The following is a 16235-nucleotide window of genomic DNA, read 5'->3' on the forward strand; positions in this document are numbered from 1 at the left end:
GAGTGAGAAAAATCTCAATGAAAAGTTATAGACTGCAGATGAATCTGTGGATGCCACTACAATTTTATATACTCAATAGAATAATACACTCTGTTCTTGGAGTGTCAGATAGAGTAATAATCTTGCATAATTTCTTTTTTTCTATGCAAAAAATAAAAGCAAGTTCATTCGATTTTCCTGGTGTAATATATTTTGGGTCATGACACCCAGGCTTCTCTAAATTGTCATTTTGGTGTTTTGAAGTCACAATGATTAAAATCTTAATATGATTTGGGTCACGATTAAAAGCACAGTTATTTTCCACTCAAAGCATGGACATATCACTGAAAATTATAAATGAATGGATACCTTTATGTTCATGGAAGTATTTGTTAAATAGACTGTGCGAGGGTATAAATATAAGTACATAAATACATTCTATAAACATCACCTCTGCTTTGATATCAAATCTTAGCGTTTAGAAACATCATGACTGACAAATTTGCCACGTAACCATCTTGAATGCAATAGATGAATACAATATCAAGTATCTAAAACGTTTAGCCTACATTCAAGTTTAAAGCATTTTTACCTTTTTTTACATAAACTTCCCAATACTGATGCGGGTGTTAACCTCTAATATGTAAATAATAACTTTCAATAGCTATTTTAAATAAATTATGTAGCCAAAATAATCCATAGCCTTTTTTCAGTAGAGTTGACATTAATTGCCTCCAATTGTAAAAGTAGTATGCCTCAAAGTGTCTAGTTGCCCCTGGTTCTTGTATTAATTTCCAGGTGTACTGAACCCCTTACAAGCTGTGACCCATCTCTGAGTGGAGCCATGGGTGAAATGACACAATACCTTGGCCTTGCTTTAAAATCCTCCAGCCAAAAAAAGACTGGAAAATGAGACAAGCATAGCACATTAAAGGGGGAATATATTACACCCTTCTTTCTACTTTTGTACATATTTGAACATTTTCATTAACACATACTTCCACCAGAATGTAGTTTTTGCTTAATGTAAATTACTTCATGGGCTGGTATTTAATTCTATTCTGATGTTATCTAATTTTTTTTCCAGGTCTGTGTGAAACTTCTACTCATCATACTGAACTCTAGGAATGACGTGCTGCTAGTTATACAGAGGAGTACAGTCACATTCCCAAAGGTCAAAGTCTGCATTTTATGTTTGCATGTTGTCTCATGATAAGACATTTGGTCTCTTATTTATACCATGCTGGTTTTATGTCTGATATTTTTTTTGGAAAACCTCTTGTTTGGCATCATTACTAACACCAAATCTTTAATAGGTGAAGCTGAGGAGTACTTACAACTTAAATTAACTTTGCAGAATTTGAGAAAACAGTCTTGGCATTTAGTTTTGCATTGGGGGGAAAAAGTGAAGACATTTTATACACAAAACAGGGTTTTCATAATGTTTGCTGTATATTTTACAGCTTGTGTATTTATTATGTGTTAGGGTTAGGGTTAGAGTTATGTTATGTACTAAGAACTTGATTGGCTTTCTCAATACTTGGTTGGCTACAAATGTAAGGAAATGTATTGCAAAAGTTCCAAATTTGGCCTTCTGGATTAGATATGACTATTGGTGGAAGAAATAAACCTACTTGTTATCAGGAATGAAATTTAAATTTTTAGAAACCATAAATTTCAAATTTCTTCATCCCTAAAACTTAGTGAAATGTGTAAAAAAGTGAATATTTGTAGTAAACACTAATAATGTTGGCCTCTCGTAAGCATGCATTCTGAGTCCAAATGATTTATAAAGTTGATTTATTCTTACATCATGTATTAAAAGATAGCACCAACAACTGTGTTTTGTTTTGCTCTGAGCTCTCCTGTGTTTTTTGTTAATGATTTCCAGCTAACATTTAGTTTGTAGATTTTACTACAAAATAATCTATCATTTATCTACAGGGATTTTTTTGGAGGCATGGAGATGGAAGGGGAGGTGGGACCTAACAGGAAATTAGGTTTTGATCACACTTAATATAAAACAAGGTATAGAAACAATCACTCTTGGGCATCTCATTATCTCTGTAAAATTTGCTTTCAATGGAATCCAATTTTAGTTATTTAAAATGTCAGGATATAGTCTATGCCTGTTTTAAAAAATAAATTCTCATTGTTGTCAGTGAGAATTGAGTGGCTCGAGCGATGTAAATTCTGCCCTAAAAGAGCGAAAACTGCTACATTTTTACATAACTGCCTAGAAAGCACACTACATATTTACACCATTCAGCTGACCCTTTAGCAGGAAACAATTCTTAAATTTAGGAAGATTAACCAAAATTAAGGAGAAGAGATTTCTACCCACATCTCATTCTTATACAAAAGTCAGATTTTTAAGTTAGTGTCAATTATTTGGGAAACTGAGAAAATGTATGCTTTTTTTGGTATGTATGTAGCTGCTTAAGTATTCTAGATCCTATATAACCCAGTGAGCCTGCATTCTAGCTAATGACAATGGAAATAGGATTTGAGGCCATTTAGCATCATTTTTTTAGTAGGGTAGTAAAATTGTTATTTAAAACATAGTCTCTGTAGCTTTATTTAAGAGTAATATGGTATTAGAAATGGTAAATCATAAACATTTTCTTAACATGGGCTTTCTTGGTAAATGCACGAAACAGGAACATAATTTCTTAAAACGTAAGTGACCTTCACAGGAACGTGGTGGGAGCCATGACAATAAGTAAGCGTCCGTGAAAAATGTCACAGTTGTAATTGTAGAAATGGTATCAAATTTGTTTTCATACTGTCATTGGTAATCACTAAAAATTCTCAAATGCAGACAATGCTAATACCAATCATAGAAGTTATGAAAATATGGGCTCCTGTCCATTATCTAAATGAACAAGGAGAGGTGTACCTTCTTTTTACTGAGGGATGCTCTTCATGGATGGCGATGCTTTTGCTTTGAAGGGAGACAACCAGGCTTTTTGACTCTTTTAGAGAATATCTAAGGTTTTGCTAAATAGGGCTTTTTTCCCTTATATTTTCCATCGAAAATGGTCTTGTATCTTGAAGGATTTTAGTATCTCATGACTTGCATATATTTTTCTTTCCAGAAATTTTTTCCAGATCAAACTTTCTAAATGAAAGCTTTCTATATGTAAATATTTGTAGTTTACCAAGTTACTGATTAAAACTACATTTGAGTGACAATACACAAATCACTGCATTTTCTTATGGCTGTAATGATTCTTAGGTTTCCCTCTGGGTCAGTGTTAGATTGCCCTGCTTTTGCTAATGAACAATAGTAAGATAGAGTAGCTACTCACTTTAGCATCCCTCCTAACTATATTCCTGCCTTTACAATGACAATTACTGATCACCACCACCACCAACAATAACAACAAAAACCAAGAAAAAAAAATCCCCAAAACAAAAGAAGCACTAGGGTGTGAGAGAAAAGTTACTCAGACTTGATGAAAAGCTAACTACCTCTAGGTCCCCCCAAATTTCCTGGAGAAACATGTGGGTGGGTAATGCTTTGTAAAATAATAAGGAGAGAAGACACATTTGAGGCTGGATAGTTTCAAGCAAATTGTCTTTTTATAAGATGGTTTGTTTGGGTCTCAACGAAAACATGTGTATCTGTTCTTATAAAGAAAAGACCAAATTGGCTGCGATGCAGAGTTTATTTTTTGTTATGTGGATTACTCTTTGCTAAGAATAAGCCAAAGCCGATGAATCTATTTCACTGAGGAGTGGAGAGTGGAATTGAGCCAAAGTCCCAAACGGGAAAGATCAATACTTTATTTACTAAGACAAGCCCTAAAAAAATAGAGTCAATAGCTGGTTATGTTTTTTATATCTGTTTCTCGGCATAGGCTGATATTTATTCACATATGTAATAGCTTTATCTAAATACAGATTTTTAAACTTTATATCTATCTTAAAATTCAGATTATAATGGAATATGAGACAAAGCCATCATTTAATGTGACCTCACGGTCTGTTTTAAAATTTGAGACAAATTTGTGAGCTAATCTTAAATGTGTTGGAGCCCACTCAATAGAATGTTGTAGTTTGGTACCAAATGCAATTATCAATGATATTACATCATCATCATAAAAATATACCTGTTAGATACAAGTGCTTTTTAATTGTTGTTTTATACCTGTAACTTAATTCTCCTTTATCATTTTCCGAAATTCCTCATAAAAGATTATTTGCTTTTAGGGCAAAAAACCAACTGGATGAAAAGATCAAATGCTATAAATGAAATTGAAATATGTAAGCTGCAAAAATGTATTGCCCTTAAATGACCTAGGAAAAGATGCAGTGATATTTTTCTTTCTTGGAGTTTAACTTGTTGCCCTCCCCCTTAAACATGTGCTTGCTGAGGAGAAAAGGTCCACTCTTTGTAGTTCATTCTTTATGATCTTCCCTGAATGAAGGAGATAGTGATTACACTTAATCTAATATTGGCTCATTTGCCTGTAGGGACATCACCAGAAAAATGAGGCTTTGCTTCAGAAGGAGAGTTTGTGGAAGAGGAATCTTAAATGTCAAATGTGACTCTCTATCCTTCTGGGTTCTCCAGGAAAGCTAAAAAAATGGATGGATGATCGGATGGATGGAAAGAAACATAGATATGTAGATACACACATACAAACACACGTACATAGGTGTAAATAAAACTGAGACACTGCAGAGTGAGCTAGAGCTTTTTTTTTTTTTTGAGTTGGAGTCTCACTCTGTCGCCCAGACTGGAGTGCAGTGGCCACTCCCGGCCACCGCAGCCTCGACCTGCTGGGCTCCGGCGATCCTTCTGCCTCAGCCTTCCAAGTAGCTGGAACTACAGGCGCATGCTACTACGCCCGGCTAATTTTTTGATTTATTATAGAGATGAGGTCTCGCCAAGTTGCCCAGGCAGGTCTCGAACCCGTGGGCTCAGGCAATCCACTCATCACAGCCTCCCAAAGGCGCGGGGAGCTAGGGCTTTGATTGTTCCAGGGTGGCGATCTCAGAGAAAAGGGGTCTGAAATTTTAAAAAATTCCTTAAGGAAAACATTCTTATGCTCTTAATCTTGAAGCATTATCTTAAGATTTTTATGAAAGAAAAAAACTCTGAACTACAATGGACATAAAAAAATAGTCTGCCCCACAAGAGCAAGATAATTACAAAACATATGTAATCTGTTAAGGAGTTGCAAAAATGTATGAGGTTACACTGGAAATATATTGGAATATTACAATATGTCATTGTTATGGACCATGAATTTCAAGAAAATATGGACCAACTTGTTTCTTCCCAAAATATAGTAGCACAAAATAAAAATCCCAGTGCAATATGGTAAGCAATTGAATAAATAGTCCTGTTCCTTCAAAGCCAGAGTGTAGGAGAAAGCTCCTGAATCACAAACTTGGTTAATCCATGATGCAACTCACAGACGTACATGACCTCCCCTTAAAGCAAATAAGAACTCTAGTAACTTGCTTCTCCCTTCAGGATGGGAATATACCAATATCTAAGTAATGCGAGTTACATAATGGAGCATTGGATACCCAAAGTCAGCTAATTCAGCATGGCTGGGACTCAGAAGGAGCCTATAAGCTTTAAGTTAAAATATTAATACCAACTTCAAACTTTATAAGTAGCAAGGTTGGCATCTGAAGAGTTAGAATGTACTCCTGACATTTTCTATTAAGGGTCTGCCTCATAGCAGCTTTCTGAACAAGTGGGAATTTCTCTACAGCATATTCTCTGATATTGGCCGATAGAGGGTGACGATAATCCTTGAGGTGACACCATTGTCAACACAGAGAGAGAAGATTTCAATCAGGAGATATTCATTGTCTGATAGAAGTAATCTTTATGGCTCTGTTGTTCTTCATCCAAGGGCACTGATGAAGCACCTTCATGCTCTGTGGTTTATAGAAGAAAGCGGAGAACCAAAAAATAGACTATTTGGTCCCTATTTTAAAAAACAGACCGTATTTAAAGCAGCATGGTATTAAAACGGAGTGAAATTTAATGCAAATGTGGGTTCGGTAAGTGTTATTAAATTATTAGACCTTTAGGTAAAAATATATCCTTGAACTACTTTTATATGCAATCAAAGCCATGATTAAATATTAATGCCCTAAGATTAAAGGGTCACGAGTGTGTGCATATTTGGAAGCCATACCCCTAAATGATAAACCAGAGATGTAGCAAATTAGCTCAATTTCATATATTTTGTGGGTGCTGACACTTTGACCAATTTTGAGAGCGGGAGTCCCACTGGAACACCTCAGTGAATTCCAGGGGCTTGGGTCAGCCATGCCTGGGCAGTTATTTCGTTCCTGGGCTGATTCTCTCTTACCAAACCACGAAAAGCTCAGTGGTTCTCAGAACACCCTCTAGACCCATAGCAAAGTCCTTCTATGGAAATAAATGCATCAGTGTTGGAAGAAAGGGTTGAGCTGTTTGGAGCAGCGTGGGTGTCACAACAAACACCTTAAAACAAAGTCAGATAAAAGATGCTGATTTGCCCTACAAATGTGTGTGATTCACTGGGGCTTAAAAAAGAAACATGTTTGGGTTTTTTTGTTTTTTTTAATTTAAGAAATGTTTTTCCTTCTACCTGATGACTGAGTCTCAAAACCAGGAATACCTTAGTCTCTCTGATTTCTGTTTCCCTTCTAGTTACTAGTGATTTATTCTCAGACAATGAAGTTTTCTCCTGTGCACTGACACAGTGTTAAGTAATGGTACCACTGGCCTCTTGCCACAGGGCAGGCAGCAGCAGGAGCAGGGGTGCCAGACCTGGGCTCCCCTTAGGGAGGCCACACTGTGACTGAGCCCGAGGATGCAGGCAGTGAGGGCAGGGGGCCCAGACTGGCGGCTCCAGTGTCTGTGGTGTTGGGTTTCCCTGGTCATCCTGTATTCCTGCTCTGAGCAACCTATGCCCTTGAGCGACAGGCTGTTCTCACCGTGGTCAATATGAATCCCAGAGGAACAAACACGGTGGTATTAGGCTCAAACCAAGCATTATCTCAGAAAGGAGTGATAAGTTGTTTCCTTCCTATTTATGCCTACATTGATGCGTACCTTGGAGAGCCCCAAGCACAGCTCGGAGCTCTTCCTGTGGGTGGCAGCGTCCATCCTGGCTTTGCGTTTAGATCTGAGCTACTGCTGTGTCCCCACTTGAGATGCATTCCCCCTGGAAGTGATCTGAATAAAACCCTCGTGCAGAATCCCCTGAAAGGGAGAAGCCTCCAGGTGATCTGATCCAGTAGCCCCGGCTTTGAGGGCAGTGCACACAGGCCCCTGTAGGACTTCCAGACAGCTGGGAGCAGTTGATGGTTTTTGAATTATCCCTTCCTCTCTGAGATTCCTCTCTGTTTAATCCTTCCCACCCAGAACTTAACTGCGTGGTGGGCCCTTCTGAGTGCCCAGCCACCCAAGAGCTCTGTCTGTGCACACTGCTCTTAACACACGTGACTTTGTCCTTGTCCTTCTGGGTTTGTGCTCAAATCAGCAAATATTCACGAAACACTTGTGTACTGTAGGACCCCAGAAGGATATAAGGATGGCAGAGGAGGAAACACAGAGGGCCTCGTGGGCAGAGAAATGCCCAAGGTCAGCCCCATGTGCCAGGAGAGATGCTGCAGAGGGATGCTAGTGTGGAAGGTCGCGCTTTGCGTAGTTGCACTGGGACTCGTTCCTGAGGGGCGGGCACCTCTTCCTGGGAGATGCTCAGCCAGTGCCAGGAAAAGTAGCGACCAGGGACCCAGCCCCACGATCGCCCGAGCCCTTGTCCGCTGCAGATGGGCTTGGACCTTCCCAGTGGCCCTCTCCCACACTTCCACAGCAGCAGGATGGGCCTGCATGTTCATGCTCTGGGACCCACAGTGCTCTGACCCTCTGGAGGTGTGTTCAGAACAGACCAGGCTGCTGGTCATAGGAAATGCTAACACAGAACACTGCGATGGGAGAATCTTACCTTGGAAAATGTGTTCTCTGGTCAGTGTCACTGGTAGAAATGAGGGAAAGAAGCCCAGCTGGGAGCTCTAGTGATGGGAGGAAATGATAGAGACTCTTGATTTCTCTTGCCTGAGAACTAAAGAGTATATCAGAAAGACTCGATGCCCAACGGGAAGACTGAGGAGGGAGGGTCCTGTCCTCTCACCCCTGTGGCAACCCTGAACACCTCCCTTGAGTGTTTCTCTCTCCCCAGTGTGCTTACCCAGACGAGTGTTCCTGGGCCATGTAACAGATAACTTTCCTGATCTCAGGTCAGCTCTTGTTTTTGCGGGAGGACTAAAAGTGTTGAGAATACCCAGCTCCACTCATCACCCACAACACCGTGGACAACCCAGAGGCCATGCCTGGTGCAGGATGTCTTATAGGAAGTATTTTTTTTTTTTTTTTGAGTTGGAGTCTCACTCGGTCGCCCAGACTGGAGTGCAATGGCCACTCCCGGCCACTGCAGCCTCGACCTGCTGGGCTCCAGCGATCCTTCCACCTCAGCCTTCCAAGTAGCTGGAACTACAGCCGCGCGCTACCACGCCTGGCTCATTTTGATTTCTTGTAGAGATGAGGTCTCGCCAAGTTGCCCAGGTGGGTCTCGAACCCGCGGGCTCAGGCAATCCACTCACCTCAGCCTCCCAAAGGCGCGGGATTACAGGCTGAGCCACCGAGCCCGGCTGGAAATATTCTTATAGGAAGTATTCTGACTGCCCTTGGGCATTGCAGGATGGGTTTTTAAGAATTTCAAGCTAAACACAAACTCTGGTTATACATTCATTTTTATCTATTTCTGTTAACTTCATTTTTAATTGCTAATAAAAATGGGGTGACGGGGTGCATGAGAGGAGAGCAAATTCTTTTTATCTCTTTAGAGTTTTTAATATAGAAATAGATATAGATATAGATACAGATATAGATATAGTTGATTCCGTGCCTGGGCCAGTTTGCCTTCCAGTGGTTTTCCCTCTGGAAACCTCACACAGGAAGTGCATCTTCAGTGTGAGAGATAAAGACTGAGGATCCTCGGTCAAAGGACTCTTTTGTGAAGATGTCTGCATGGAGCTCCCCACAGTGGCCTGTTAATTGGTCAGTGGGCTCCACCTTCTTGGTTTGTGCCCACTGAGGGGTTGTTTCTGATTCTTTCTCCTGCATACACTCCAGGGACCCAACCCCACGATTGCCTGAGCCCTCGCCCGCTGCAGACGGGCCTGAACCTTCTCAGTGGCCCTCTCCGGTTCTTCTGCAGTTGCAGGATGGGTTTGCGTGTTTGTGCTCTGAGACCCTTGGTGCTTCTATCCTCTGGAAGGGCATTCAGACCAGAGCAGGCCCAGGCCAGACGGGTCAAAGGAAAAAGGCAATCAGTCTGTTTAGCTTGGATTTCTTTATTTAAAACCAGACCACCCCCCCAAAAAAGAAAAATGCAAAAAACTATGAAAAATAACTAAAAAAATACAAAATATACAGAAAATTGTAAATTTAAAAATAAGAAAATAAAAATTCTCTCAAATCCCATAACTTGGATAAGTGTTTACATCATATACAAATATATATACATGCATACATACAAATACATTTTTTGTGTGTATATAAGTATATGTACATGCATATGTAAATTACATTATATCTTATCTGCTGTTTTTTTTCCCCTGGTCTTTTCCCTCAATGTACTGTGAATTTCTTTTCACGTTATTCGATCTTCTTCTACAACCTAAACTTTAATGGATGCAGATACACATAGAGTAGGCCACAAATATTTAACTAATCTCCTATGTTAGGTCATTCAGATGATTTTCAAGTTTTTATTATTGAGAACAATGCAGAGATTAATTTTTATAAGTTACTATTTAGCAAACTTAAGGGAAATTTTCTTAGATAAAATTGCAGAGGTGGAAGTGCCCAGTTTAGGAAGTTGGTGACAGTGGGAATGGCCGATTCAGGCCACTGAGGCTTCCCCCAAGTCCTGCCAGGGTTTCTCACTGTTCTAGGAAGGTCTTAGGGAGACATGGAACCACATTTCCAGTGATGCTATCTGCATCCTCCAGGGTGATCTGACACTCCCGAGAGGGGTCCTGCCGGTGGGAAATTCCCTTGTGTTCAGTTCTAGGACTAAGGCACCTTGGGTTCCTCAGCAGGACCATCAGCTGGGCCTCCAGCCATGTGATATGGGCTCCTCTAAGCATTCCACGGCTCTTGCTATCACAGTGATGGCGGTGGACATTAGCACAGCCCTTTATAGTTTATAAACCCCTTCCACAGCACTGTTTCATTTCTCCCTCACAACAACCTTGTACAGAAATATTGTTAGTATCTCCACCTTGTGGATGAATAGTGTAGGGTCTGGAGACTTATAAGTGGCCAAGGTCAAAGGCCAGACTCCTGACTGCAGCTCCAGCAGGTCTTCCTCGGGGTTTCTGCCCTTGCTGCTGCCAGGAATCAGGTCCTGAAAATGCAGTGACTGGACCAGCAGTTCCCGTGGCTCTTGGTTTGGTGACAGAAGCAGGATGTTGGGAGAACCAGGCTGCTGGGCTTCTTGTCTGTATGTGGTGAGGCAGCCCAGTGCGATGTATCAACTCTGAAGCATCTCCTACAAAAAGACTAGGGTTTTCCGGCAGTGTGGCGGTGCTCGTTAAGACAGGTGGGACGTGGGCTTGTCCATGGTGACATCTCTCTTGAAGATCGTGGCATGAACACGTATGTCAACAAAAGACAGGAGGGCACCGTAGTGAATATGTGCTTCATAGGTGTGTCAGGGCTTAGCTTAGAGACATGGGCTGCAGGCAAATCAGACTGGCAGGTCTTCATGGCCAGGCTGGACTTTTGAATTTTATTTTCTTGCAGCCCCATGCAGCCAGGTGGTGGCAAACAGACCTGGCACCCACATCTCCCAGCAGAGTCAGAGCAAGTGGATCAGAACTCAGAAGCGAGTAGATCAGAAGTCACCCTTGCGGAGACTGACTCCTTTGAATACAAATAGTTTTGGGGTGTTGCCACAGGGTCAAGCCTTTTAACTCTTCATAGCTATCTTATGGATTGTTTGCCATGGTAATAATAACAGTATTCTTTGAACTTGCCTTTTTCCTTTTTTTTTTGCCCTAGAGAGCCCACAGTCCTTTCAGCAAACATTCGTTTTGCCTTTCAACATTCCTTAAATCAGAGCTTTTAACCTTCTTAAAGTCATGGATCCTTTCAACAGCCTTGGGAGGTTTACGGACATACCCTTCTTAGATGAACATATTTAAATGCATAAATTAAAATATACAAGATTACATAGAAACTAGTCGATTAAAATAGTTGTACAATATATTTTCACTTGATGTGTTTTTCCTTGCAAATGCATTTAATAACAAAGTCTAACAGCCGGACTATCGACACATTTTGAAGTAGTGATGAGCAAAAATGATATTCTGAGATATCTACAATGATAATGTGACATGAAAATATCTGTGGTGTAAATTGGCTATAATGTCACAGGTGTTACTAAATACTCTTATGGTTTGATGTCTATTTCATAATGAAAAGAACCAATAGATTTTAGTTAGAGATAGAAAGGGAAAAAAAAGAATACATTTTTTCCCACCTAAGTTCACAGGATGCCAGACTAAGAACTCCTGCTTTAAACTAAACAGAAATAAGTAATCCTGTTTAAGTAAGCCTGAAGCACAGAGAGGCTACATGTTTGGTCCCAGAAAACACAGCAAATTCGAGCTTCGTTTAATGCATTGACCTACTGGTGCTGCCTCCAACTTTTGTCTTATTAGCTCTTGATCTTAAAATGAATACCAATCCAGAGATTTCAATCTAAAATGCTTCCAAAAGAATTAATTGACAACATTGACTGTTCCAATGATGAAGGCTATTGGTAAAACAGCAAGAAGGTCTAAAAAGTATTTTAGGAAACAGGGGAAGAGTTACTGACAGTATAAAATTCAAACCTAAACTACATTAACAGAATTACTCAATTAGAAAAAAATTAGAAGATTCATTTTATCAGAGAAAATCTCAAAAACTTAATACCTAGAGTTCATTTTTGGTATCATTAACAATTACTAACAGTACTGCTTGAAAAAAATCCTTCAGATCAACATTTACATGTAAAAGAAATAGATATTTATAAATAAGCTAACTGTAAGTCCCACTTATATTTTGACGGTAAAAGAGGATGTGACCGTTGGGTCCTGCTGTCAAAATTCTTCACACAACAAAGTGCTTTTAGGGAAATAGACCTCCAGAATACAGGTTAATTTCATAAATTTCTAGAATAAACACCAAAAAGAATGGAACAGCACGTGATTATTTCCTCATTTAACTAACAATCTAAATGAAAAGGCAGTCATTTGACTCCCTCACCCTTTTCATAAGCAAAAAAGTATACTTCTCCCAGATATTTCCTTCCCAGTCATTTGTTTTTCAATCTCCATGACTTACTGCTTGATAACACAGAGTCATCTTTCCTATAATAAAGACAGTCTAACCCATTCACAGTGAACTTTCCCCAGAAGAAGTGAACTCGCTCTCTGCCTCTTCTGGCAGGCTTCCTTTCTCACATGTCCTGGTGTTACGCATCTCTGTTCCATTTCTGCTCACCTTACATCCCTACCTCGGCCCCCCAATCTTAGCGGTGGAATGATCCATCTCTTCTGCCGGTGGAATGACCATCTCTTCTGCCGGCTCCTGTTCCCACACTAACACTGAGGGAGGAAGGTGTGGGCTTGAACTTGATAGTTAGCCATGTACAAAGATGGCTTCTAAAGCTCCTAGGATTCCCCACCATGCCTTCAGCCCTCATCCTCTCTAGCTGTCCTCCCTGGAAACAGGGTCCCTTTCTTCTCTGCACTCTCCCTCCCCAGCTTCCTCTCACAGCCAAGTGCTGCCCCTTCCTGCTTCCTATCCTATTTGTTTCTTCCCACCCAGATGAACCCTTCTCCCTCTCTCGGCATTTTCCTTTCTCCTTCCAGGTTGATTTATCCCAATATTCAGGTAGTTCTGTAAAGGCAAGTCAGGTGGGGCCAGGAGAGGAGATGGCCGCAGAGACCTGGTATTGGGCAGGCCCTGCTTCAGGCCGTCAGGGGGGCCTTGGGCTGTCCAGTGGATCCCCTGGTTTTCAGTTTCTGTAAAAACCCAGTATCCACAAGATTCAACTGACTGGTTTCTGAGCTCCTTTGATGATCCCACGATGCCATGAAATCCCAGTCCTACTCCCATGTATCTGTTGTTGTTGTTTTGTTGTTGTCCTTGACGCCCCAGCTTGTATCTCGCTTCTTGGCCTGAGCCATGAGCATCCCATCCACCTGTTTCTGACCCCATGTGTCCCCTCCCCATCCTCTTCTGGTTCTCACACCCTTGGTTCAGGCACCCTTTGCAGACACTCCTTCTCTACCCTGGCTCTCCTTGCCTTTTCCTTTGCTGGGGATGATGATTGAGATTCCCTGTCTGCGCCAGCCCCTCGCCTTTCCTCCTCCTCACTTGTCCTGGTAGCTTCATCTCGTTACTGATTCTCTCTTGGCTCTTCCGGCCTTTGTAGATTTTTAAAAATTTTTTCCCCTTTTGTTTCGATGGGGTTCACTAAACTGTTTGCTCATCTTTAAAAGAAAGCCCTGTGTTCCACATTACCCCGTTCTCTCCTGCCCTATCAAGTCCTACAAGCGTGTTTCCTGTAAGCCTTGGTGGATGCCTGAGCCTTCCCATGGCAACAGCAGGATCCAAGGGGGTGGTGCCTGGGAGCCACACAGGGTTGCTCACCCTGTGCCTCAGCTTCCCCTTCTTGTGGAGGGAGAGCTAGCAGGAGCAACCTGGACCCCCAGGTCACAAAGGAAGAACATTCCAGAAGCCCAGGCCCTTGTGCCAGGCATTTAGGTTGCTAAAAAGTAACAGGCCCTTGTAAGTATATGAAAGTAACACCTTAATGCCAACATCAAGAGGAAACAATATTCGGGAGCAATCCTGGCGCTAAGGAAGAATTTCAGCCTCAGTCAGAGACTGATTTGCCCTTCATGTTAAAACTTTCCTTCTTGGGAAAGCTCAGCTCCCCAAAGCCTTATCCTTCCTCTGACTTGACTGCAAGGGCTACCCTGGAACTGTTGCTGGATCCTCATTGTCCCCTTAAGCCCTGAAGGCAGGGGCAGGACACTCCCCAGCCTTGGACTCCTGATTAGAAATTTAAAATAATTTCTCCTGTGAGAGCAGATGCCCTGACCACTTCCTGAGATTTCCTTCCCTTTTTTCTTCAAGCTCGGCTCTTCCCACTCTTAAAGACACACAGCACACAGAAGATGCAGCCATGCATGCAGCCCCAGTGGGCCATTCAGTGTCTTAGCCCCTTCCTAGGGCTCACCTCAGTGTTCTGGGAACGGCGGCCATTCACCCTTTGCCTTCTGGTGGCTTCTGAACCATGAAGGCCTGGGCAGGGATGCTCGGGACAATCCCTCCTTGAGAAGGGTGGGGCCAGGAGCCCGGGACCCCAGGAGTGGGGAGCTGGGGCTCCTCTGGCCCCTTCTTCCTATCCCCACGGATTCCTGCTTCCCTCTGGATGGGTCCCGGCTGTGGGTGGGAGAGCCTCACATGTGGGGTGTGAACATGAACACCAATAACGCGGAGTGACAAAATGGTGTGCTTTGCTCATGGCAGGGAAGCTTGGCGATCCCAGCCGGTGCTGCACCCCCAGTGAATGGGACGGGGCACCTTGATGCAGCCTCTCTCCTGGAGTCAGGATGCAGCCTGGGCCCAATGAGAACAGACATAGGACCTCGGTGGAAGCCAGTCTACCCACCGGCCAACGTGCAGCTTTGCCACCACTCTCTGCTGTTGTGGCTTTGAGCTCAGCCTCGGTTGGCTTCATATTCCATGCAGGACCGTACCCTTCTCTCCTGGTCTCTTGCAGTGGCTGCCTCTCTCCAGTATACCCTTCCATCTGCTGCCAGAGAAGTCTCCAGAAGTATGTGTTTGACCACATCACCCTACAAAGCCTACAGTGGCTCTTGATGCATCCAAATAAGCCCGGGGCTCCTTGCCAGCTTGGAGCCCTGTCTCCTTTGTATGCAGTCATTGTGTTTCATTTCTGACTCTCCTTGGGCAATGCCTGCACTTGTCCCTTCCTGTCCGGCCAGACCCACTGGCAGCCCCACCCCCTGCCATCAATTTCACATGTACAGATCCTCATCCATCCACAGTATCCAGGACCCTGTTCCTGGGCAAGACAGAGCGGGGCACCTCCAGGGTGGGCCATGACAACATTCCAGGGAGGTTGAGGCCTGGGTGAAGGGGAGGAAGTGGGTGCCTGGGCAGAGTGTCCCATGCTGGAACATGTGCACATGTATTCTCACCCCGAGAGAGTCTATGGCCCTAGTGGATGGAAAAATCTGGTTTGGCTTGCTCCCCTAGCCTAGTGCTTCACATACCAGGAGGGAAAATTCAGCCCTTAAATCCCAGTCTTTGCTGGAGCCTCAGTTTCTCCACCTGTAAAAAGGACAGAAATAGTACTGACCTCATAGGTTGTGGTGAGGAGTTGAGAGAACTTCAAAGTGCTCAGCACAACACTTGGGTCATGGGAAATATTTGGGTCGGTTCTAAGATGCTCATAGAATGTATCATCCACACAGAACCACTTGAGAGGGGCCGGCTGTTAGTGACGATGTTGGGGAATGGGGACAGGCACCAGAGAGTAGGGCTAAGGAAGGCGAGAGGGTTCTCAACCCCCAGGGCAGGTCAGGAAACCAAAGGAACCTGGGGTAAGAAGGAAGAAGATCTTTGAGTGTGCAGCCCCCAGGACACCCTCAGGGCTTCCTACGCAAGGCTAGGGGACCATAGAGAGGTGTGGGGCATGGTAGCAGAGAGTGGGTTTGTAAACAGAGATCAAAAACTGCAGGATACTAAAAATAATAATGTCTTACATTTCTTGAGCCCTTTACACTGTTTCAGGTGCCATCCTAAGCTTTTTATGAAAATAATCTCCTTTAAACTTTATACCAACCATGTAAAGTAGACATTATCATCTGTTCTTTACAGATGAGGAAACTGAAGCATGAAAGGGCTGGTGGCTGGACTCAGCCTGGGGCTGGCTCCAAGCCTTGTCACTCTCCTGCCTGTCCTGGCTCCTGTGCGCCCTTCCTCCTTGGAGAAGCCAACTCTTTAGATGGGACTGGAGGGGAGGGACTGGGCACCTGCAGTTCCTCAAAGTTAGGGCTCACAGGGTGCCAACTGAACACCTGCTCAGGGAACAACACAGCCAGGTCCTAAGAGACAGACAGAATGAAACAAGGTCTCTGTC

At 42.9% G+C, this 16235-nt stretch overlaps 1 protein-coding gene across 1 annotated transcript in view; it reads left to right on the forward strand.

The window, feature by feature from the left end:
- Positions 1-1104, forward strand: part of CNPY1 (canopy FGF signaling regulator 1) — a 44131-nt gene extending 43027 nt beyond the window's left edge. The window contains exon 4 of the mRNA XM_008068422.1: positions 1067-1104. Coding sequence (XP_008066613.1) covers positions 1067-1104 — 38 coding nt within the window. The remainder of the gene's footprint in view (positions 1-1066) is intronic.
- The last annotated feature ends 15131 nt before the right edge of the window (positions 1105-16235 follow it).

Source organism: Carlito syrichta, unplaced genomic scaffold (genome assembly GCF_000164805.1).
Source record: "Carlito syrichta isolate Samal-C Ts95f unplaced genomic scaffold, Tarsius_syrichta-2.0.1 Scaffold310863, whole genome shotgun sequence".
Classification (NCBI taxonomy): Eukaryota; Metazoa; Chordata; class Mammalia; order Primates; family Tarsiidae; genus Carlito; species Carlito syrichta.